The following is a 24277-nucleotide window of genomic DNA, read 5'->3' as shown; positions in this document are numbered from 1 at the left end:
TTAGCTATTGTGTTGGGAGCAAGTAAAAAATTTTGAAGGCAGGGCATGGTTGTCTTCCACACCCCAAACCTCCTCCTCCCCTTCTGATCCTTCTTTCTTTATGTGGCTACTCAGACACTATATTGCTCCTGCTGGAGCCAGTTTCTGGGCAACATTATGAACATTAGTCATTTGCGCCATAGTGTAAATAAGTTTACATGAGTCAGTTGATGTCTTTGTATCTTAATTTGGGACTAAACTGCTGTCTGTATTGTTTAAGGTATTCAGGGTATCTGGGCAGGTGTAGGAGGAATTTGGAGGTCAGGGAAAATCCTTTACCTCTAAAATAATACCTACACTGTGACTAGGAACTCCAATAGTCCCAGGTAGTAAATAAGAATTTTTAAAACTGCATTTAGCTTCTTTTCCTCTTTATCGGAAGAGTGGATATTTTCAGACATTCTGGATAAGCTTAAACATAATTTTGAGTTGTTAGCAAGAGAATTCAATATTCCTAAAAATGTTATAAAATGAATTTCTCTGGTATTTGAAAGAGCTTGCCAGAGATGGTGATGGAGGTTTTTACATGTCATGCAACAAGGGCCCTGGTTCATGGAGGTGACTTACACTTTGTGGGCCTTGCGAGGTGTGGGCGTCCTGGAGTCCTTCCCCCGGTGCTGAAGCGGCCGTGGCGGTGTGGACGCTCTCTCTGAGTGTCTCTTGAGTTAGGAGAGCAGTTTGCTAATGAGTTATAGAGGTCAGGATTGGGCTGGTTCGTGCTAGAAGTCTGAGATCCCTGTAATATGATAAGAAATATATATTTGGTCTTTGTCCCTGGTTCCAGGCACAGAGCTTCTAAAACTGTTGGAATTTCCTGAGTGATAGGAGTGTCTTTGGTTGTTCATAACAAACCCCTTTCAACCATACTTGAGTTTATGCTAATAAGATGATTCTTGGTGGGCCCCTACATAAGCTTGAGGATGAAGGCTGGTTGCCAGAGGAACGAACCATGTGGTTAGAGGGTTGGAACTTTGAGCCCCTCTGGGGAGGGGAGAGGGGCTGAAGATGGAGTTAATCACCAATGGCCAGTGATTTAATCAGTTATGCTATGTAATGAAACCTCCATAAAAACTCCTAAAAGACAGGGTTCTGAGAACTTCTGGATTGGCGAACACATCGAGGTGCTGGAAGGTGGGAAGCCTGAGGGCATGGAAGCTCCCACGCACCTCCCCGCCCCCCTAAACTCTAGGCATCTCTTCCATTTGGCTGTTCTTGAATTGTATCCTTTAAAATAAACCAGCAATAGTAAAGTATTTCCCCAGTTCTGTGAGCTGTTCTAGGAATGGCTAAGAAAGGGATCAAGGGAACCCCCAATTCATAGCTGATTGGTCAGAAGTACAGGTAGCAACCTGGGCCTTGCCACTGGCTTCTGAAGCCAGGGCAGTCTTGTGGACTGAGCCCTTAACCTGTGGGGTCTGCACTAATTCCAGGTAGTTAGTATCAGAATTGAATTGAATTGTAGGGCACCCTGGTGGTATCAGAACTGGTTATTGGTGTGGAAAAAAGCCACCCATTTGGTGTCAGAAGTGTTATGAGTAAAAAATAGCTCATCCCTCAGCCAAAGGGCAAGCTTATCCAGAGACACAAGAGGTTGGCCGTGGTGTGGAGAGAGTGCCCCATTCTGTGTCCTTTGTTGGTTGATGATGACCTCAGACTGAGGAAGAGGGAGGGCAAAATGTTGAGTTCTCCTTTCCAAGTCCATAAACACAGCATCCCTGTGGTGACCATGCTCTTCCAGGGAAGCTCTGATTTACTTCCTGAAACCCTGTTAAGGTGGTGACCCACAGCCATGGTGGGGAAGCCACTGGGACCAACAGGCCCAGCAGCCAGTTTCTTAGGGCTCATTACCTTGATGATGATACAGTCTCTTTGGAAAGTCAGCTTGTGTAACCAGCAGCTGGGCACAGCTCACCCTGTGACCTGGAAACCTGGCATCAGCTGAGCGCACTCCGAGGGTCAGGCAGAGAAGGCCTCCTGGGCTCGGGCTGGCACAAGGGCACTTGAAGGAGCGTGTTTCTGTCTGTTCAGGCTCATCTGCCAAGATGCCTTTTGGTGTGCAGGCATTGCTTCCCTCATGCCAGACTCCAAAGAGGGGTGGATTCTAGGAAATCCAGCTGGAGGTATGTAGTTCATGCGTTGTCGCGGCCAGAGCCTGGATGAGTTAACTCAGAATCTGTTGTTACCGCTTCCTTCCCCAGCTCCGCCCTCTCCTACATGTGTGCGTCTCACCCCTAGTTTTCAGTGTACCCACGGACCGAGTGGGCTTCGTTTGAGAACTCATGGGGTTTTAGTCATCTTCCTCCAAGATTATTTCTCCCAGAAGCTACAAGGCTCGCTGTTGACAGTAGTCACTTAAGAGGATGCAGGTAGAGAAACAGCCTTTGTTTTTGCCGTACCTCCACTTTGGTGACCTTTGCTCCTTGGAATGACTTCTGTTCATTTTTCAGGCCTGGCCCAACTCAGTTGCCATCAGAGTGTTTCGCACCCTCTCCCTTCCTCAAGCAGAGTTAATTTTCCCTTCCTCAGGTCCCATTGCATCTTTCTAAATTCATCACAATGCTGCTCTTTTTGTTGAGATATAATTTACATTGTGTGAGTTTGACAAATATGTGTTTGTCAAATGTATACAGTCATGTAACCACCACCATAATCAAGACACAGAACAGAATTGCCCCCCAAAATTTCATACTCACTTGTAGTCAAACCCTCCCTTCACCCCTAGCCCCTGGCAACCACTGATCTGATTTCTCCCCAATGTTTTGCCTTTGCAAAAGTATCACGCAAATGGAATCGTAAAGTGTGCAGCCTTTTCTGTCTGGCTTCTTTCACTCTGCATAAGGCATTTGTTGTGTGTATCTGTGGTTCATTTCTTTCCTTGCTGAGTGCCCATAACTTTTTATCCATATCTCTACATCACCTCTTCCACTGTATCCACATAGCTGGATCTTTCTGTCTGTCTCCTTGGTGCATAGCCGAGCTCCTCCAGGGCTGGACTGTGCTTTGCGTGCCTCTGTATCCCTAGCCTGCACATAGTAGGCACTTGACAGAGTGTGGTGTGGTGCCAGGGCAGCTGTGCATTGACAAGGATGATCTTTGATCCTCTCTACCTCGCGGAGAGAGGGTAGCAGAGCCCCTGTAGAAGTCTGGCTGAGCCTGGGCTCTGGCTCTCTCTAGGGCCCTGGCTGGTCCCTGCTCAGGCTCTGTGTTCAGCAGGTGACCTGGAGAGATGTCCAAGGATGGGCAGGCTGGCTTCTCATAAACTACACCTGCCCTCAGTTTGGTATCCATGATGGGTGGGGTGCCAGTACTTGTTGGGCAGCTTTGGATGGTTCTCTCTGGATCCCCTGACTCTGCTTTCTGGGGCTCCCTGTCCTGAAGTACTGGGAGTGTGGTGTCAGTGTATGCCTGTCTTGTTCCTCCTAGGCTGGAGAAGCCCTCTTTGGGCCTTGTTTTCACTGAGTCACAGCTGCACTGGCTTGTTAGTTAAAAATGGGCCTAGACATATCCTCTCTGTGACAGGCCCTCCTCGTCTCAGGCTGACTCTGGAGTGCCTGTGTAAGTATGTGGAGGAGCCTGAGTTTGGGGACCATTTCTATTCCAGGATCTTCTTGCCTTGACTCCTGGATCAGTAAGGGGAAGATGGCGGTGGGAGAGTGAGGGCCAGCGTGTGTTAGAAATACTTGGGGGTGGCGGCATGTTACTTCGGAGACACTGGAGTTCAGGGGGTTCCTGGAAGCCAGTGGAAGTGATTGGTTGTTTGCTGTAATGACAGTGACTCAACTGTAAATCCACAGGGTTTTAAATCAGACTGACCAGGGTTCAAACCACGGATCCTCTCCTTACCGGCTGCGGCCTTAGACAAGTTACATGACTTCTCTGATCACCAATTTCTCCTTTGTATGTTATCTGCCCCACTAGGGTGATTGTGAGAATTAAAACAATCACATGTATAAAGCAGCTAACAGGCCCCAGCACAGAGTAGGCCCTCATTTAGTGCCAGCTGCTCCTATGGCCACCTCTAGTCTTGCTATCTGCTTTGGCCAGCAAGCATTACTACTTTGCATTAGCTTCTAAGGAAAGAATTAGAGGTTCTGAAAGAAGGACACAGGAGTGTCCAAATTCATGTCCAGACTTTTTTCCACTGCTGCTCATACCTCCTCATCTTTGTTGGTCTTCAGCCACTACTGTGTCCTTAAATCATTTCAACAGCCGCCCAAATGGAGCTGGTAACTCAGGACTCACCAGCCCAAGAAGACTGTAACCGAGCTTAAAATAGAGACGTGTCCCTTCACCGGCCCCTGAGGGCAGGCCAGGTGGTGTCTGCACACCCAGGCTGAGCCGGACTCTGGGCAGCTGGAGGCTGCACACCTCCCCACAAGGGAGCTGCTTCCCCCGGGAGGCAAGCCGGGCTTTCCTTGGTCCAGGAGCCCTGAGGGTATGTGTCCTCAGCCTCTCGGCACCCCACCGCTGCCTGGCCAGAGGTTACTGGCCATTCCTCAGAGAAACAAAGCCTGGGGAGGACCTGGGGCCGGGCGTGGGGGAGACAGGGATCTGGTGGTACCTGGCACCTTAGGTTTTAGCAGGCCATCTGAATTGGAGTTAGACTAGTTCTGGCCTTTGGTATTGGGGGATGAGGGGAGCCATCGGGAGGCCTTTTTAAAGATGGAAAATGAGGCAGTCTTGTCTAAGAGGGCAGAATAGGAGGGGAGCTCAGAAAGAAAAGTCCACGCTATTTGGTGGTTCTTGTTTTTTTTTAAGTGCCAAACCAGATCATTGTGTCTGCACATAAGTGTGTCAGAAGCCAACCAGAGAAAGCCCACAGAGCGAGGCCCACACAGAAAGGTCAGGCCCTGCCCAGTGAGAGAAGACGCCCGGATGGGGCGACTCGGTGCCCAGAGCAGCATTCCTCTACTACTGTCTTTACGTTGTGTCTGTGACTGCTTCCTCCTTGCCCTTGCAGGTGCCACCATGGAGTCTGACCTTTGCTGACCAGACCCAGGCAGGAGGCGCACAGCCAAGACAGGCAGCCTGCAGCCATCGCCATGGCTTCCAGCAGCTCGGAGAGCCAGCTCCAGAGAATCATCCGAGATCTGCAGGGTACGGTTAGGCCGAGGGCACGCTGAGTTTGGTTTTGAGGGGGCTGTGGCTGTGCTTTTGCTGTGGCCAGTTGAAATTCAGCCCTTTCATCTGTGTTCACACCAGGGTAATTGGAGCCCTCAGGACACGTCATCCTGAAATATTTGGGGCTCATATGTCCACCCTGTGCAAGGCTGGGAGAGCTTACCTGGCCTTCCCCTCAGGGAACTGTAAAGCCACTTTGTAAACAAAATCAAATACTCCAGTCTGGGTCTGGGTCTGATTTCAGTGTGTGTGTGTGTAGGTGTGTTTTCAAGCTAACATGCTGAGTCTTTGGCTGGATCATGAGCCTCTGGGCTCTGATGAAGTTGGCTCGTTTGGGGAGGAATATTCTCCCTCCCTCTGAGCAGGAAGACGAGATTCCCATCTTTCTTGTTTTGCTGTCCGACCTGGTCCTGGTGGGCAGACGACCTGTCGCCTGTGACGTGCTGCTGTTCTGGGCCTGCTGTCTCCCGGATTTCCCGAGCTCAGCGTTGCCCACTGAGAGAGAGGACTTGTAGGCCTCGTCTCTCTGAGAAAGGCAAGGCGGGGAGGGTGTACATGAAGAGGAGTGGACTCAGGAGGAACAGACTGCTCTCTCTCCTGGCTGCAAAGTCCAGGGCCCGAGTCCACCCTTTCTGGTGACGTCCCAGGGGTCAGAATTTTGGCACGTTTTCCTTCCCCTGAAGATCTCTAGGGCTGATCTTGTGAGCCTCTTTGGAGCTCCAGCATGTTAGCTGCAACATGATCTGAAGCTGACCACTTCCTCCATGTCGCAGAGACCACGGTGACACTCTCCTGAAAGACTGAAGGCCCAGGTTCCTAACAGCTCAGACAGTGCCGTGACCGACTGCAGTCTCTCCTACCCAGGGCCATCGGGCTGGTGGCGGCCACAATGCGGTCCTCGTTCTGAAGGTCCAAAGTTGATGAGATAAAAATCGCTTTCTCAGGCTTACCTCCTATTTATGTAGTACTTTGGGCCTCTAATGGCTAACAGTTATATGGCATTTCACGTGTGCCAGGCACTGTCCTACATGTCTTACGGACGATAACTCATTGAGTCCTCACATTTGGTCCTTTGAGGTAGGAACCATTATTATTCCCATTTTGCAGATGCAGAAACAGGCACAGAGAGGTGAAGTGACTTGCCTAAGGTCACGCAGCTAGTCGGGCAGAGCCTGGGTTTACACACACACCTGGTGCCAGAGTCTATGCTCTTAACTACACCAGTCTACTTCCAGCTAAAATGTTAGATTTTTTTTTTTTAATCTACATACACACAGAGGCAGAAAAATGATAGTCCCTGGAAATCTGAGTTTGCCGCTGGCCATCAGAGGTTTCTCCACAAAGTAGGCAGTCTTCTCTGTGTTTCAGTCTCTGGTCCTCAAGGACGACTTCGGGACCCAGACGTGCTTACTGGGAGGGGAGTGAGGAGGCGAGGGCCCCCAGGTAGAGCTCCTGCTCCAGGGAGGGAGCCGGCAGTAGCAGTTGTTCAGTTGCCTTTTTCCACTCCATCTACTGGCTGCATCTGGTCATCCCCAACATCCCAAGGCCCAGTCAGTGTCCTATACCCAGTGCACGGAGCACCCAGCCCGCGGAGCACCCAGCCCACAGAGCACTATGGTGGGAATTCTTAACAGGCACCACTTTCTCAAGACTCTTTCCTTTCACCTGTTGGTAACTGTCTTAATCATACAACAGATCTATGGCGTCTACCGTGACACCTTAACTGAGGTGTCCTGTGCAGTGCACAGCCTGCACACCCCTGCAGGGCAGCCGCTTATCCTCCTGTGACAGCAGGTGCGAGGGCTTTGGAGTCAGGCAGGCGTGGTGTCAGCTCCCAGCTCCGCCTTTTAACCCTGGAAGATGTTGGACAAGTCCCTTCACCCTTCCAGGTGCAGTTGCTCTCTTTGTGTGTGAGGTGGGTTTGATGATAATACCCACTTCTCCAGATTGATGACCGAAGCAAATATGTAATTCGTGTAAAGTTTAAGATTGTTCATAAGTAATACATTTGGATTATCAGATGTTAGAGCTAAAAATTTCATATTTCATAAACCAAGGCTTCTTCTTTCAAACTTTCAGGAGTTCCCAGATCAGGTTGTGAGTGTTTACCCTCTTGAGGGTGGAGGAGGAAGGCTGTGTGTCTCTCCTGGTCCCTGGGCCCCGGCTCTCAATGCAGCCCCAGTAGGCACTTCTAGTAGGGCGCAACTCAACAACCCTCACTTGTTGTAAGAAGCAGTCCCAAGAATCTGTCTTCGCCATTTGCTGACCTTTGCCTGAGGGGTCAGTGTGGATTAAATTTTAGCCAGCTCAGGCTCATCTTCAGTCCTGGGCAGGTCTGCTTTCTAACTGTGGTGCTTGAGAGCAGGGGATAGGGGCTCCTTTTCTTTTAAGAATTGTCAGAGAAGAAGATAGTCTTGCCCAGCACATCCCAACCATCTCAGCTGGGGAAATTTTTCCCAGTATCTAAACCAAACCCAGCTTCTAATAGTCCCTCTGTTCCACAGCAGAGGCTGTGAGTGAGTCAAAGGTGGTTTTTTCCCCTTTTCTGCATAGGGAAGTGATTTATCTTAGAAATTAAGAGGTGGGCTCTAGAGTCACAAAGCCCTTGAGAAAACCAAGGTTCTCATTCTAGCTCTGCTGTTTCCCCTGCATGATCTCAAGAGCACTTGAGTTCCTCATCTGTAAAATGGGGATGATAACACCACCCTTCATCAATTCTAAGGTGTGCTTATTTTTTTTTTCACATTTTAACAGCTCTGAAATTAGCATCGTCCCAAAATCAATTGCATCTCAGATTTGTTGAAATAAGGCAATGCTTGCCTCGCGGTGCTGTATTAAATGAGAAGGACATGCAGAAGCCTGGCCCCTCGTAGGCACTAAGTTAACAGAAGCGGATATGGTGGTTGTCATTCTTGGGATTGTTACCATTATTATTATTTGCACGTTCTGGGTCTTCTTGAGGCCTAGACTTACCTGTACTGAAAAGTAGGATTATAATGAACAGGAACAGGAAACATGGCCAGAATAGAGTAAAGCTTTCTGGAAGTCAGTATTAGACTGCTGAATGATTCATCTACACAGCAAACATTTGTTGACCAAACACTGCCTGCAAATTATGAGGCCTATGTGGGGGACCTACAGGGATGACCAAGAACTGTGCTCAGTCAGCGAGCTCTTGTAAAGTACCTGTGGGCTCTCAGGACATCTTCATGCCTTCTGACTTGGAGTTACATCCCATGGATGTTTACATACCACTTCACATGTCCAAGGTGCTTTGCCATCATTGACCACTGACTTACTCATGCTTCCTGGGGTTACTCTGCTTCTCTCTCTGAGGTCAGTCTCCATCTTGTTACATGTTCCTGTTTGTTGTCTTAAAGATGCTGTGACAGAACTAAGCAAAGAATTTAAGGAAGCAGGAGAACCTATCACAGATGACAGCACCAGCTTGCATAAGTTTTCCTATAAACTTGAGTATCTCCTTCAAGTAAGTGACTCCTATAATGTGTTGATTTCTGCTCTGTTGTCTCTTGTTTCCCTCTTGGGTGACTCATCAGCATTCAGGATGTGGTTCAGAAACCTCAGTGGAGCCATTAAGCTCTCCTGGTTAGACTGAAGGTCAGAGCAGTGCCCAGCGAGAGCTCGAGCCTCTGGGGAATTGTAATGTTGCCCTTTAGCATGGTTTTGGGAGTTGAGAACATGCTGTAGAGAGTTAGGTCATCTCAAGGCAGGTCACAAGGTCACTGTATAACAGGGATCTTAACTTTGGGGCAGTCACATACCCTTTGGCAGTCTGGTGAAAGCTGTGGAATCTCTCCTCAAACAGACATGTGTATGTGTACACACCCAATCACACATTTTCCAGGAGTGTGTGGACCTCTGAAGATTATCCAGAGGCTTCTGTTTTAGAGCCTTGCTGCTCAAAGTGTGGTCCATAGACCAGCAGCATCAACATCATCTGGGAGCAACATCATGTGCTGAATCAGGATCTCTGAGGTCAGCCCGGGAAGTTTTCTTTTAACACACTCGCAGTGTAATGCTTATGTCTGCTTGGTTCAAGAAGCATGGATCTAGAGAACTCTGCAGATGTGGACAAATACAGGCAACTACAATAGGCAGGAAGGAAAGGGACCAAAATGTTAACAGAAGTTATCTTAGGGTGGTAGAATTAGGTATTATAATTTTTCTTTTTTTTAACCCAGATTTCCTAACAAAATATTCATATCTCACTTCTATAATCAGAAAAAATGCTATAAAATATTATGTTTTAGAAAGATATACCTATATCATTTTGAAATCCGTAAGTTTGCAACATCACATCCCACCAAAGCCTATGGGATGACAGCCCACTGGAGGAGATGACCCCAGCGTGTTCAAGGACTCACCTGTCACATGCCTTTTCAACTGGTTCTCTGTTTTACAATGTGAAAATATTTATGGACTTTTTTTTCAGTTAGCTGATTTTGGTTCTGGATTTGAAATGACTTATAGCTTACATTGATTTGAATTTATTGTATGTATGTTAAAACAGTATTGAGAGTTGAGTAACTGGGATAAAATGTCACTAACTCATTTCCCTAAGTTGAGACCTAGTTAACCCTCTGCTTGTTGCCCTTAAGACTTTTCACTTGTATTTCTTTATCATGTTAATAGCCATTTTGGTGGTCTTCCACCCAACTCTATGCACAGAGGTCTCTTCAAGGGATAATCTTTCTTGCGGGGCTGTTATTCCTGAATCTCACTAGTTGTGTGACCTTGAGCAGGTACTTAACCTCTACTAGCCTCAGCTTCCTCATCTGTAAATTGAGGATTAAAACACCCTTGTTTGCCTATAAATAATAATTATGCCAGTAAAAGGCCTTGCCCAGTGCCAGGCAACTAAGAAGCTATTATTGTTTATTATTTAAATGACGGGATGAGCAGCAGTGGTTTGGACCTCCTCTCTTTGTCCCTTTCCCTATCCAGTTCGATCAGAAAGAGAAGGCCACCCTCCTGGGCAACAAGAAGGACTACTGGGATTACTTCTGTGCCTGCCTGGCCAAGGTGAAAGGAGCCAATGACGGGATCCGGTTCGTCAAGTCTATTTCGGAGGTAAGCAGAGCAAGGAACTCAATCTTCCTCTCACCTGCCTTAAGCATCTCTTGCAGAGACCGTTGCTGCAGACAGTCAGGTGAGGAAATGGAGGTTTAGGGTTGGTAGAGAAATAAAGAAATCCAGTCCAAGTATACTCAGTACCCACTCTTAGCTCAAGGAAGCCACCTAAGTGAACGTTTACCAAGCCGAGGGATGGCTCAGTCCTGACTCTGTTCATTAGACCATGACCCACACATTACCTAACAGGGTGGGCTGTTCACATCATAGTTTGCTCATGGTGCCCCTCAGAGGTGTACAGCACAGGACACCCACCTTTTTTAAAAAATCAGTTTCTTAGATAAAATTCTTAGAGTTTGCTAGGCTGCTTTCCTTACAGTTTGCCCAGGACACTTGGATTTGAAATGAAGAGAGTGATGTGAGATCTCAAGAGACATTTCTTAAAATGCTGGTGTGCTGAGCAACTTCCCACATTCAGTTCTGAGCGCCTCAAGAGCAGAATTACCATGGCTTTGTGATTTTACAAAACTCCAGAACAACCACAAACACTCTTTCTCTCCCTCCCTCTCTCCCCTCTGCCATCTCTCTCCCACTCCCCTCCATCCCTTTCCCCTACCCCCAATGAATTTCTCCCCCTCTCTCTCTGCCCACACCCGCCCCCCAGTCTCTCTCTCCCTCTCTCTCTCCCTCTCATTAGCCTAGTCCATCCGGGAGTGAAGAATTTTGCATAGTAGGGAGCAAGTAAACCCCTAGATTTGGGGTAGGAGGGCTGAAAGGTTTCTGCCTTTCATCTTTCTTTTCAGATCTCATCAGTAAGTTTAAAGTCGCTTTCAAGTCAGCAGACATGCTCTTGCCTGGCCTCCCACAGAGGCCATAGAGTCAGGTGCTCTGGGAGGATCTCTTTCCCAACCATGCCAGCTAGAGCCGGATGGGTTTCTTCTTATAGAGAATGACATTGAGGGCTGAGCATTTTCCACCAGCTGCACCCTCTGACATCTGAGAAAACGAGGAAAGATCCTGGCTCTGAAGAGTTTTTCCTGCAACTTTTTTTCACGTCCATGTAGTGTGATGGGTCCTGTGCGAGGTGGGACACTCAGGTCTATGATATGGAGCAGTGTTTTAGTGCATCATAAATCTGGAAGGAGTTCTCATTGTCACTCTCTTATCTTCCACTCCTCAGAACAACTAAAGCCTTCGACCACTGAAGTCTGGAAATAAATTTAGTTTAATCCTCATTCCCCAGGGTTACAAAATGCTTAAGTTTACTTTTTGGTTCGTTTCCTCTTCTTTTCTCGTAATGCACAGACCATTAGACAGTCCAAGGCCAGTGAAACTGACTTCTAGAAGCAAAAAGCACTTCCTGCTTGCACAAACATTGTTGGTTTTTTGGTGGCTGGCATGGGCTCCACTTCCCGTAGGGTCTGATTGTCTCATCTCTGTTGAAGATTCTGCTCTCTGGGGCATCATTGGGTAGAATACAGAATGTCACTAGGCCAGTGGGCTGCTGAATACTTGGGTTAACTTGAATGATCAGGTGCCATCCAGGCTAACAAGCCAGAAGGTAAAAGTCAATGGATAAGAAGCGTTGCTGGGCCCCTCAGGCCCCTTTAGGGTGAGAGGTAGCCATTTGGGCTAAAACAGTCCAAGGCTCAAATCAGCAACTTCTGGAGGTTCAGAATGGCCTTAACCTGGACTTTGTGTGTTTCACCGCAGTGGACAGGATGAGAACCAGGGTGCACCTTGGCATCTGGCTGCTGGCACAGTGGCCTGGTTTAGAGCAGAATCAGCTCTCGTGTACCTTGCAGACTTCCTGTCCTTTGCTGCTGATGTATCACTTGTTGGTGTAATGCATCTGAGTTCTGATTCGATGCTAAAAAAATTAAGAAATTAGGTAATGAAAGCAGACCCATGATCTCAAAAAATCAAAAATCAAAAAGCTGTGCAGCATTTTCGTTAGCAACGTGAAGGAACTATTGTTCCCTTCCCCAAAGGGTGTTCAGAAATATTTTTTAAAATAAATAGCTCCCTTCGTATATATAATCAATTCAGTTAATAGCCCTGATTAAAAATATAGCCTCAAATGTTTGCTGTTAAAAAAGTTTTAATGCTGTAAATGCTGCTACAAGGGCCATTTTGCTAATAAGGACAAGCCCCTCCGTTGGGAGCTTCCAGACATGGGCTGTTATGTGAGGTTCTTGTTAAATTCCATGGGCCCTATATGTGGGTGTGTCTGTACAACTGACACGCTGCACTTCACAATGCCTTGCTCAGCTCTCCTCAGCTGCCTGAGTTTCCCAGTTACCACCACTGAACACTTTGTTCTTACCTCACTCATCAGTGGGAAAAGTGTCTGGACATGGGGATGTCATCAGTTTTCTCCCCTAGGCATCTGTCATGATCAACCGTCTGCAGACAAGCCGTGCTGATAAGTCAGGCTACCACCTGCCTTTGTTTCCAGGCATCCTGGCTATACCCTAACCTCACAAAACTCACAGGGAGAAATGTCTTACAGCCTGTGTAGTTCATGAGATTTCACACCTTTTTATTTTTTAAAACTACTTCATATTGTGGTATCACTTCCTTGAGTCAGCAATAAGAAGATGTATAGCTCTAGCTAAAAGGCACTGTGTACCAGGATGTTTACACTATCATTGACGTGCCACTGCTTGAGGCTGTGCCACGTATTGCCTGTCTCAACCCAGTGCCGTGATTGGTTTCTTAATAGTATCGAGTGTTAGGACCATCTTTTGGTGAAACCACTGCGACCTCTTGCCCCCACCACCAAGTTGCACATTTCCGACCTTTGAAGGAGTGAGGAGGGTATGGGTCCTTGCTTACCCCACTCAGAGCCAGAGCCTGACAGAACAGGTGCATGTGGTGGGTTGAGAGGTTTTGAATTGCTGCCTATTTATCTTAAGCTTCTGGGGCAGAAACATCGGGAGTATGAATCCTACTTTGCAAACTGGTCTCAAGTGTCTTCGGTGGCTGTCGCCTTTATCCCATTCATCTCGACAGTTGTGTGCCCTGCTTTGGCAGCCTCATGGCAGAGCCTCTGACCAGCATACCCCACCTCCATCACAACGAGCTTCCAGGAACCTCTTTAGAAACCATATTTTGGCGCTGTGGGGAGACGTTTCAAGACATGCCTGCGCCTGGACCCCCCATCTATCTCGGACTTTCTAAAACAGAACCACGCCCATTTTTGTGTTACCCCAGTGTGGTTGGGCCCCTAGAGACACTCCTGCTCTCACCCCCTGGGTACCTTCTGACTAAATACAGTGAGTTGTGTAGCTTAAAAGAAATCCAACCAGGAAAGCATTGACAGATACATGGATTTTACTGATGGTCTCATGAGGACACAGAGGAGGCAATTATACATCCTTCAGAACTTCTTAACAGACCCCCTTAGCACCTCTGCCCTTTGCCCTCCTCTCTTCTCCCTTCCACAAGGGCTCCAGCTGAGCCCTTTAGGCCTCTTCCTCTGAACTTCTTCCAGCACCTCAAAAACAAGCCCAGATAATGTCTCATCTCTTGCTCAAGCTCACTCCTGGTGTGAGAAGCCCTTCATTTACCTCCAAGTTTTATTCTAAATATTCCCAATTAAATCAAACAGTTTTATCTCTGACTCCAAACCCAGAGACTCTGATGGAGCAGAGGATAGACAATGACATTCCAGTGGAATCCACAGGTGTTTGAGAGCCTCCCATGAATATATCTTCCTTGACATGTTCACTGGAGTCTACAGATTATCCTCCGAAGGAGGCCTGCAAGAAATCCACCCACTTCAAGCCTCGTGCTCCAGGGCAATGTGATCAAATGTTTTCTCTCTTTTGAGGGACATGAGAGTGAAGCCAATGAGTAAGGGGGAATTGGGTGACATTTTTGCCCTATTTCTGTTTTTTGCAAGCCGTCCTCATCCATGAGGCCAAGTCTATATATGGAGTTAGGCTTACAGCTCTTCATTTCTACGTAATGTACTTTTTCCAGCTCCGAACATCTCTGGGAAAAGGAAGAGCATTTATTCGCTACTCCTTGGTGCACCAGAGGTTGGCGGACACCCTACAGCAGTGCTTCATGAACACCAGAGTGACCAGGTAATCCATGACGGTGCTGGACTTTACCCCTACCATTCACAAATGAACTGAAGTCCCCTCAGTAGTAATGACAGCTGCAGCAGCAGTGCCCGTTTGTGTCACACCTTGGTACAAGCAAAGCCCTTCCACATCTGTTGTCCTCTTCTACCCTCCCTACCGCAGTCCCTGACACATGTGGGGCAGGTAGCACTGAATGTTTACAGGGGGAGTAAATGAGGCTCAGAGAGGCTAAATGCCTTTATCCAGGCCCCACCAGTGCTGAGTCATAAAGCAGGAGCTTGGGCCCAGGTCTTTTAACTCCTAGTGCCAGGTAGTTTTCCCTGGTGGGTGGCATGTCGTTGGTGCTGGCATGAAAGAATGGACACACCCCACTGGCCACCCTGGACCAATGGGTTGCAGCCTTGGCCTCTCAGCAGAATCACTTGTGGCATTTTTAACACACCTGAGCCCGGGGCCTCACCTGAGACCCTGAGTCAATACCTGCTGGGTGTGTCTGGGCTCCTGGAGATTGTGGTGGGCGACCAGACTGGGAGCCGCTGCCGGTGCCTGGTTCCTCTGTGGTCAGCCTTTGTGCCAGGGGAGGAGTGATTGAGCGTGCAAAGGGAGAGAGGGTGTCACATGAGGAGCTGCGGGTCAGGTACCATCAGCTAAACCTCTGTGGGTTGCCCAGCATACCTTTTCCAGCTCTGCCTCCCCTCTCCCTAGGGAGTGTTTCCAGTTATTCAAAGAAATCACTTCTGAATTAAGAAAAAGCTTTTGGGGGAAAAATATTTTGTTTCATTTTGTCACTTTTAAGATTGATTTGCATAAAGATGTCTTTATTGTGCATGTGACAGGCTTTGTGAATTCATGAGAATTGAGAACCTTCGCACATTTGATCTGAAGGTGATTTTGTTCCAGACGTTTGATGAAAATCATCATAAACAGCTTGACTTGCAGTGTATCACAGTTCACCCACATCAGCCAAGTAGCTCTTTAAACTCATCAGTGTGTTGTTTTTTTTCTGTGTGTGTGTGTGAGGAAGACTGGCTCTGAGCTGACATCCATTGCCAATCCTCCTCTTTTTTTGCTGAGGAAGATTAGCCCTGAGCTAACATGTGTGCCCATCTTCCTCTATTTTGTACATGGGATGCCACCACAGCGTGGCTTGATGAGTGGTGCATAGGTCCGCACCTGGGATCTGAATTGAATTCTCCAGAAGGAATAGAAGATGAGATTATCTTTCAAAAAGGAAGCATTCTTTCCCCTACAACTGCCCTTTCTTGGCAAGTAATTGAGACTTGTTTTCTCGTATCTTTTGGGGGAAATAGATATGATATAAATAATAAATGAATAAGTAGTTCATTTCAGTACTTTCCTTGAAGAAGAGCAAGCTTATTTGAGAATTATGTGCTCCTACAGTGGAAATCAAATTGGAGTGTATGTGTGTGTGTTTCTGTCTGAGTTTAATTGATTTAGTAATCTGAGTTGGAACTTGGTGAGGCAGAGCCATACAGAGAGGACTGATGAAATTCACTTTCCTTATCTTTATTACTCTTATAATTGATACATTTTTATGTTTCCCTGCAGTGACTGGTACTATGCAAGAAGCCCCTTTCTGAAGCCAAAGCTGAGCTCTGACATCGTGGGCCAACTCTATGAGCTGACTGACGTTCAGTTTGACCTGGCATCGAGGGGCTACGACTTGGATGCTGCCTGGCCGACATTTGCCAGGTATTTTGAAGAATTGCTTGGTTTAAAATCGGGAGGAAGAGGTGTTTGAAGTTTTGAAGATTGCCACCAGTCTACTCAAAGCAATTTTGCTTGCTCAGTGAATTACATAAAGCTTTGCAACTCTTACGCCTGCTAATTTTACAGACTTTGTTGAATCATGACTAACTTGTGAAGGCTCCGACCTTAAACTAACCTTAATTAGCCAGGTGGTATGAGTCAGTAGCCACGCATATGTAAAATTCAAGGTTTTTTAAATGTGCTAAGGAACTTGTTGCCGTGGGAATCACGGGCATGGGGGGAAGTGGGCTTTTTCTCATTTGTGTTCTTACAGAGTGATCATGGAGGCCTTCTTGGCAGTGAGAGAGGAGTGAAAGCTACAGCTCGTCCACATGAGGGTTGCTGGAAAGGTCGCTGTATTTTCATTTCTTACACCAGCATGGCACTCACATGCCATCCAACTGAATCCTCACAGTCACTCCAGGAGGGCGTTGCTGAGGAAGCAGGCTCAGAGAGTGGAGGAATTTGCCCAAAGTCACACAGCTGGTGGGCAGCAGGGCCAGGACACCAGACTCGAGTGTCCAGCATTCTTTGTTTTGTTTTGCATTTTGTTAGTAAGGTTTTTCTAATTTCGGTTGTCATGTTTTTTGTTAGGAAATATTTTCTATGTAGAGAAAAGTACTGAATTGAATGATACCCATGTGCCAACCACCAGGATTTAATAGCTAACATTTTGCCATATTTACTTCACATGTTCTTTATAAAACTTGAATTTTGAAATCATTTCAGAATTACGGAAAAGTTGCAAAAACAGTACAGAGTACTCATCTGTCTTTCCCCTCAGTTCCCCAGTTTTCAGTATGTTTTATCATTCTTTCTCTTTATATTTACGTGTTGGTCTATTTCCTAAGCCATTTGAAAGTAAGTTACAGACTTGATTCCCATTTATTCCTAAGTACTTCATTGTGTATTTCCTGAAATCAGGGACATCCTCTTATATAACCTCAGTACAATTATTAAAGTCAGGAAATTAACATTGGTATAATACTGCTATCTAATTTACAGACCTTATTCAAATTTCAAGAATTATCCCAATAATGTCTTTTATAATCTGGGATCCAATCCAGGATCACATGTTGCAGTTAATTGTCATGTCTCTCTAGTCCTCTTTAATATGGAACAGTTTCTCAGTCTTTGTCTTTCATAGTATAGACATTTTTTAAAAGTACAGGCCACTTATTTTGTGAAATCTTCCTTGAATTGAATTTGTCTAGTGTTTCCACGTTATTAGTTTCAGGTTAAGCATTTTTGGCAGGAATATCCCAGATGTTGTGTCCTTCTCAGCACATTATGTTCAGAACACACAATGCTAATTTGTTTCATTACTAGCGAGGTTAACCATCATTATTTGGTTATGGTGGGGTTTGCTAGGTTACTCCTGAAGTTACTATGTCTCCCTTTGTAATTAATATGTATCTTATGGGAAGATACTTTGAGATTAGGTTTTTATCCTGTTTCTTTTCAATCTCTCACTGGTTAGTTTTAGCATCCATTGGTAATTCTCACCTGAGTCAATTTTTGTCATGATTTTCCAAGTGATTTTCTGTGTCCATTATTCCTTCTACATTAGTAGTTGGCATTCTACTGTAAGGAAGATCTTTTCCTTCTTACCCATTTATTTATTCAATTATATCAGTATTGACTCATGGATTTTTATTTTATTCAGTGGGTTCAGTTCAATTCTGTCACTGTAATTATGTCCCATATTTGGCTTTCAGGCTAGTTCTTGTGGGGGGCATTTTGTTATGTCTGATACATTTTTTTTTAAGAAATAAAATATTACAGATCCAAATAAAGCCCTACCCCACTGCCATCCTTTCCCCTTCTCTCCCTTTCTAGAAGTAATCATAGCCCTGTAGTTGATGTGTGTCATTCCCAAATATTTTTGTTTTACTATGTGTGTATTTATAAATATTTTATATATATAGTTTTACTTTGTATGTATTTTTAAATTTGCATACATTGAATCATGAGCTATCCTCTTGCAACTTGCTTTTTTCATTCCACATTGTTTTTGAGATTTTTATCTATTTGCACATGGAATTCTATAGATGTAAAGTAGGGACCTGGCAAACCACGGCCCATAGGGCTGTGTGAAACCCAGCCTCGCCCATTCATTCACATATTGTCCATGGCTGCTTTCATGCCACAGTGGCAGAGGTGAGTTGTTATGACAGAGACCAAAAGGCTTGCAAGCCCGAAGTATTTACTACCTGGCCCTTTACAAAAAGAGATCGCCAACCCATAGTGTGGAATATTCTGTTGTGCAAATAAACCACAGTTTATCTGTTTTTTTAGTGATATAGAGTTAGACTGTTTCCACTTTTTCCACCATTACTGTGCTGCCAGGCGCACCCCCATATGTCTCCTTATGCACATATGTGACTGTCTTTAGGGTACATCCTGAGGGGTGGAATTGCTGGGTTGTGGAGAACAACAGATTTTAAAATACAATAACTGTAGGTTAGGGAGAAGATTCTGTTTAAATAAAAATGTGTGTCGTTTGCAGTGTTCCTACTAGACAAGATTTATCACACAAGTCTGTATGTGTCTAGTCTAGTGCTGTCAAATAGAACTTTCTGCAATGAGGGAAATGTTCTGTACCTACACTGTCTAATGCAGTTACATGAGCTAGAAGCAGGTCTTGCAGCCATATTACATATTTGTAAAGTGGTGACCATGATCCCCTAAGCACAACGTGACCTTTATTTACCAGATTGACTACTGCTTGTTCCTCACTAGCAGACAATGGCAGGCACCAAAGTTTCAAAGAAAATTTAAACCAAATATTGGGAAATATTATGTTCACTTGGTTCTTTTTTGGCAGTGAGAGGAAGGCCATCATGTTTAAACTTTAGCAGTGGAGTCCATCTGCTGCAGATCATCGTAAATGTGCTCTTTGGTGGAAACTGTTGGGTTTTGCCTTCTTATGCTCTATATGGGCGGGCATTGCCCGTTACCACCACCTTGTTGCCTGGTGACAGCCAAGGCCTCCCTGTGTATGTCTGTGTGTCTGTGTGTCTGTGTCCTGCTCTGATACAAGTGTGTCTGTTCTGTGGCCCCACAGGAGGACACTGGGCACCGGCTCTTCTGCTTACATGTGGAAACCCCCCAGCCGGAGCTCCAGCATGAGCAGTTTGGTGAGCAGCTACCTGCAGGTAATGCCAGACAGGCTGGGGATTTCCTTGCTGACACCATACTCTGGTGTCAACCAGAGTATGTCCTTGCCCCTCACAGCTCAGGCTGATGTTCTCAGATGCCTGTTGTTCCAACCAGAGCCATATAAATCCTCAGTTATACCCACTGTTTCCTAGAGTCCAGGTTTTTATAACCAAATAGAATTTAGGCCTTTTAAAAGTTAAAATTTTAAGAAACCTTTTAAAGTATTTTAAAAGAAGCAGTTTAGCAATGTGGTTAAAAGCAGCAGAGTCAAATCCTGACTGTCACCTATCAGCTCTGTGACCCTGAGAAAATCACTTACCCCCTCGAAGCTTCATCTCTCTCGTCCATAAATGAGGGTCATAAAAATCATTCTTGCTCATAAGACAGTTGTGGGATTGAATGAGGGAGCACATGGACAGTGCTCGAGGGCTTGTCATAGGCAAGTGCTCACTAAGCGTTAGTGGGTGGGGTTAGTTTTGTTAATTTTGTTAGAAATGTGAATGTATCATAGCCGTATATAGACTTGTGGGAAAGAACTCTGAAATTATTCAGCAAAACAATAAAAATAACGTAAGAAGCATTAAGAGTATAGAATAGACTAAACTTTTACCTTATTTTGTGGTTTAATCACAACAGAAGTTGTGCATATGGTGCAATGGGTGAACAGTAGTTTAAATATAACTTAATTTATCTAAGAGCCAACACCTATTATGTTGCTAAATCTACAGGAGTCTGGACGGGAAGTGCGAGTTCCGAGTCTCAGTGGAGCTCAAACGTGTGGTGTCGTGTCTTTAGAATGTGCTGCTGACCTCCTTCAGCAGATGCTTTGAGCAAAGCAGTTCTAGTCCTTCGAATAGCTCGATAGACTAATCTTAGGTCATGTAATTGCTGTGTTTTTACTTCTGTTCTCATTAGACTCTAAAGCTTTTCCAAGGAACCATGTAGCTTCATCCCAAAGGTGCTTGTTTTTTGTTTTTCATCCCCAGAATCAGGAGATGGCCTCCAGCTTTGACCTGAACAGCACCTTAAACAACGAAGCACAGGAGGGCTTTGACGAGATGCGGCTGGAGCTGGACCAGTTGGAGGTGCGGGAGAAGCAGCTGCAGGAGCAGATGCAGCAGCTGGACAGAGAGAACCAGGAGCTGAAGGCAGCTGTCAGTTTGCAGGGAGAGCAGCTGCAGATGGAGAGGGAGAGGAGTCGTGCTGCAGCTGAGGATAATGCTCGCCTCACTTGCCTGATGGCTGAGCTCCAGAAGCAGTGGGAGCTCACCCAGGCCACACAGGACACCGTGAAGGAGCTGAAGAAGTGCCTGCAGGCCCTGGAGCTGGGTGCAGCAGAGAAGGATGAGGATTACCACTCAGCCCTGCGGCGGCTGGAGTCCATGCTGCAGCCCCTGTCACAGGAGCTCGAGGCCACACAGGACTCTCTGGGCAGGAAGAATCAGCATTTAGCTAATGTCGCAGACCAGCTGTTCATGGCTGAGCAGAAGGCAGAAACGGCACTAGACACAAAGGGACAGCAAGAGTGCATCCCCAGTGACTCAGCCCTAGAGATCCAGGAGCTAGGCGAGAAGCTTCAAGCCCTAGAAGGGGAGAATACCAAGGTCCAGGAGCTCAGTAGGCAGCAAAGTGCGCAGCTGGAGCAGCTGGCCAAGGAGCTGCAGCTGAAGGAGGAGGCCCGGGCCAGCCTGGAGCGCCTGGTACAGGAGATGGCCCCACTCCAAGAAGAGCTGTCTGGGAAGGGGCAAGAGGCAGCCCAGCTCCGGCGACAGCTACAGGAGGTGCTGGCCCACTTGAGCTCCCTGGAGGAAGAGCTAGCGGAGGTGAGGCGGGAGGCACAGCGGCGGTGGGAGGAGAAGGAGCAGCTGGAGCAGGAGGCCAGGTCCCTGACACAGCAGCTGCGACTCCTGGAGACCCAGCTGGCACAGGTGAGCCAGCACGTGAGTGACCTGGAGGAGCAGAAGAAGCAGCTCATCCAGGACAAAGACCACCTCAGCCAGAAAGTGGGGATGCTGGAGCAGCTTGCTGGGCAGCTGGGCCCAGATCTGCCCATGGCGAATGGAAAGAGTGAAGCTCTGGCCCCCCTCAACTCCACCCTGCAACAGGCCTTGGATAAGCCAGAAGAGGAGCAAAGGAATCTGCAGGAGGGACAGATGGACAATACCAAGATGCTAGGGGGCAGCCAGCAGGAGAAGCTCCAGCAGGCCAACAGGGAGCTGGAGAAGGAGCTGCAGAATGTGGTTGGGCGCAACCAGCTCCTGGAGGACAAGCTTCAGGCCCTGCAGGCTGATTACCAAGCCCTGCAGCAGCGGGAGGCAGCCATCCAGGGCTCCCTGGCCTCCCTGGAGTCAGAGCAGGCCAGCATCCGGCGCTTAGGTGACCAGATGGAGGCAAGCCTCCTGGCTGTGAGGAAGGCCAAGGAGACCATGAGGGCCCACGTGGCAGAGAAGGAGGCTGCCCTGCAGAGCAAGGAGGCTGAGTGCCAGCAACTGCAGGAGGAGGTGGAGCAGTGCAGGCAGCTGGCAGAGGCCCGGGAAGGGGAGCTCAGAGCTCTTGAGAGCCGGTGCCTCCAGCAGACCCAGCTGATCGAGACCCTCACAGCAGAAAATGGCCCACAGGGGCTCGGCCCACCTCAAGACAATGCACCCCATGAGCTGGCAGCCCAGCTGGCCCTGTCTCAGGCACAGCTGGAAGTCCATCAGGGGGAGGCTCAGCGGCTGCAGGCTAGGGTGGTGGACCTCCAGGCCAAGCTCCAGGCAGCCCTGGATGACCAGGAGAAGGTACAGAGCCAGCTGAGCGTGGCTGAGGCAGCTCTGAGGGAGCACAAAGCCCTCGTGCAGCAACTGAAGGAGCAGAACGAAGCCCTCAACAGGGCCCACGTCCAGGAGCTCCTGCAGTGCTCGGAGCGCGAAGAGGTGCTGCAGGCGGAGAGGGCTGATGAGGCCCAGCAGAGGGAGGATGAGCTCAAGGCCCTGCGGGAGGAGCTGTCCCAGGCGAAATGCAGTTCGCAGGAAGCCCAGCTGGAACATGCTGAGCTGCAGGAGCAGCTGCACCGGGCCAACACAGACACAGCCGAGCTCGGCATCCAGGTCTGCGCACTGACTGCGGAGAAAAAGCGGGTAGAGGAGGCACTGGCCTGCACAGTCCAGGAGCTCCAGGATGCCAAAGAGGTGGCCTCAAGGGAGCGAGAAGGCCTGGAACACCAAGTGGCAGGGCTGCAGCGAGAGAAGGAGAACTTGCAGGAGAAGCTGAAGGTGGCTGAGGAGACAGCCAGGTCACTGCCTAGCCTGCAGGCCCAGCTGGCCCAGGCTGAGCGGCGGGCCCAGAGCCTCCAGGAGACTGCACACCAGGACCTTGACACCCTCAAGTTCCAACTGAGCGCCGAGATGGTGGACTGCCAGAGCAGACTTAAGGTAATCCTAGCCTTGACCATCTGGCTGCGCCTGTCTCCTGCAGCAGGGCCTGGGGGGTCCACGAGAGGATAGGATGATGCACCTTCGGCCATGTGGCACGTGAGGGCCCAAGAGTGTACTGGGGGCCCAGGCAAACACGGTCCCGTCCTGCTGTCATAGCTCACAGCGTCCTTCTCCCTGCTGGAACGTGTTAGGACACAGTGTCGGGGAGTGATGCCTTAGCCCAGAAGTCTAAACTCAAGGCCGTTACATACAAGTTTGGCCCACAGAGAATTTTTTTTTCACTGGGAAAGATTCACCCTGAGCTAACATCTGTTGCCAATCTTCCTCTCTTTTTTTTTTTCCTCCCCAAAGCCCCAGTACATAGTTGTATATTCTAGTCGTAAGTCCTTCTAGTTCTTCTGTGTGAGCCATCGCCACAGTATGGCTACTGACAGACGAGTGGTGTAGTTCCACACCTGGGAACTGAAGCCCAGGCCGCCAAAGCAGAGTGTGCCAAACTTTAACCACTAGGCCATGAGGACTGGCTCTGAAAATTTTTTTAAAATTAATAGCCAACATTTAAAGAGCAGGATGTTTACAAATTCAGTTTGGGGGCTTCTTTTGAAATCTTGGAAAATCTTAAAGCCTGTGCCCTCATTCCCATATGGCAGGAGTCGGCAACCTCTGGGTGGTGGCTACCCACTTTGAAGGAGACACACATCCTCTGGTGTTGTCCTTACACTCATTTATGGACTTGCCCAGTTCCTGTGGGCATGTGAGTTGGAGACCCCTGCCCTAGCCTCTGGACCCTACTGCAGAATGCTAACGGTTCCTGATAGCCTCGAGTCCTGCTCTGGGTTCTCTGTCCCTTTGGGCACTATCCTGATAGCAGGTGCAGTTGTAGGGAACTGACTCAGTTAGTTTTCACAAAGCCCTTGGGATAGACGAGCTTAAACAGCGGTTCTCATGTGCCTTTGAGACTGCACAAAGAAAAGGGTTTGGAGTGAGCGTACAGGCGGACAGCCATGGCCTTTGCTTTCCAGTGCTTATTACTTGTCTGTTTGCGTGGAGGTCTGTGCTCTCAGACCACTCCCGACCCTCCGCTTTAGGCAACTGCTGCATTTCCACAGATGTGCCTCCCACCCTGTGTCACCCCACCCTGTGCAGCTCCATGTGGCTCAAGAGGCCACTTTTTCCCTTGCAGAAGTTAAATTCTAAGTGTGAGGACCAACCTAAGTCTCTTAATAAGCTTGAAAGTGTTTTGTTACCAATAAACCCCAAAGCTTATTGAGTTTGGGGAAAAAGAGAGAGAGAGCTTGTTTTTAACCATTTGGGGGAATGGGGCTAAGGGAGTCTCAGAACAAGGACCCCAGTTTTGCAACCCCTTTCTCTTCCTCTCCAGGCTGCCAGTGAAGAGTGTAGGAGCCTCAGGGGCCAGCTTGAGGAGCGAGGCCGGCAGCTGCAGGCCGCCGAGGAGGCTGTGAGGAAGCTGAAGGTAGGCCCTGGCCTGTGCGGCCTGGGATAGTGTGCTTTGCGAGCCCTGATCAGCGGCTGGCTGGTCAGACTGGTGTGCTGGCCTCTGCCTGGTCATTCCACTCCCGGTGT

General features: G+C 47.9%; 1 protein-coding gene across 1 annotated transcript in view; it reads left to right on the top strand.

The window, feature by feature from the left end:
- FYCO1 (FYVE and coiled-coil domain autophagy adaptor 1) overlaps positions 1-24277 on the top strand; it is a 75717-nt gene that overhangs the window by 5445 nt on the left and 45995 nt on the right. The window contains exons 2-9 of the mRNA XM_058556694.1: positions 5000-5136; positions 8541-8647; positions 10126-10251; positions 14239-14345; positions 15915-16058; positions 19183-19273; positions 20264-22690; positions 24075-24167. Coding sequence (XP_058412677.1) covers positions 5082-5136; positions 8541-8647; positions 10126-10251; positions 14239-14345; positions 15915-16058; positions 19183-19273; positions 20264-22690; positions 24075-24167 — 3150 coding nt within the window. The 5' untranslated portion in view covers positions 5000-5081. The remainder of the gene's footprint in view (positions 1-4999; positions 5137-8540; positions 8648-10125; positions 10252-14238; positions 14346-15914; positions 16059-19182; positions 19274-20263; positions 22691-24074; positions 24168-24277) is intronic.

Source organism: Diceros bicornis, chromosome 2, assembly GCF_020826845.1.
Source record: "Diceros bicornis minor isolate mBicDic1 chromosome 2, mDicBic1.mat.cur, whole genome shotgun sequence".
NCBI lineage: Eukaryota > Metazoa > Chordata > Mammalia > Perissodactyla > Rhinocerotidae > Diceros > Diceros bicornis.
Note: the sequence above shows the minus strand (reverse complement) of the source record. Positions and strands in the feature narration are given on the sequence as shown.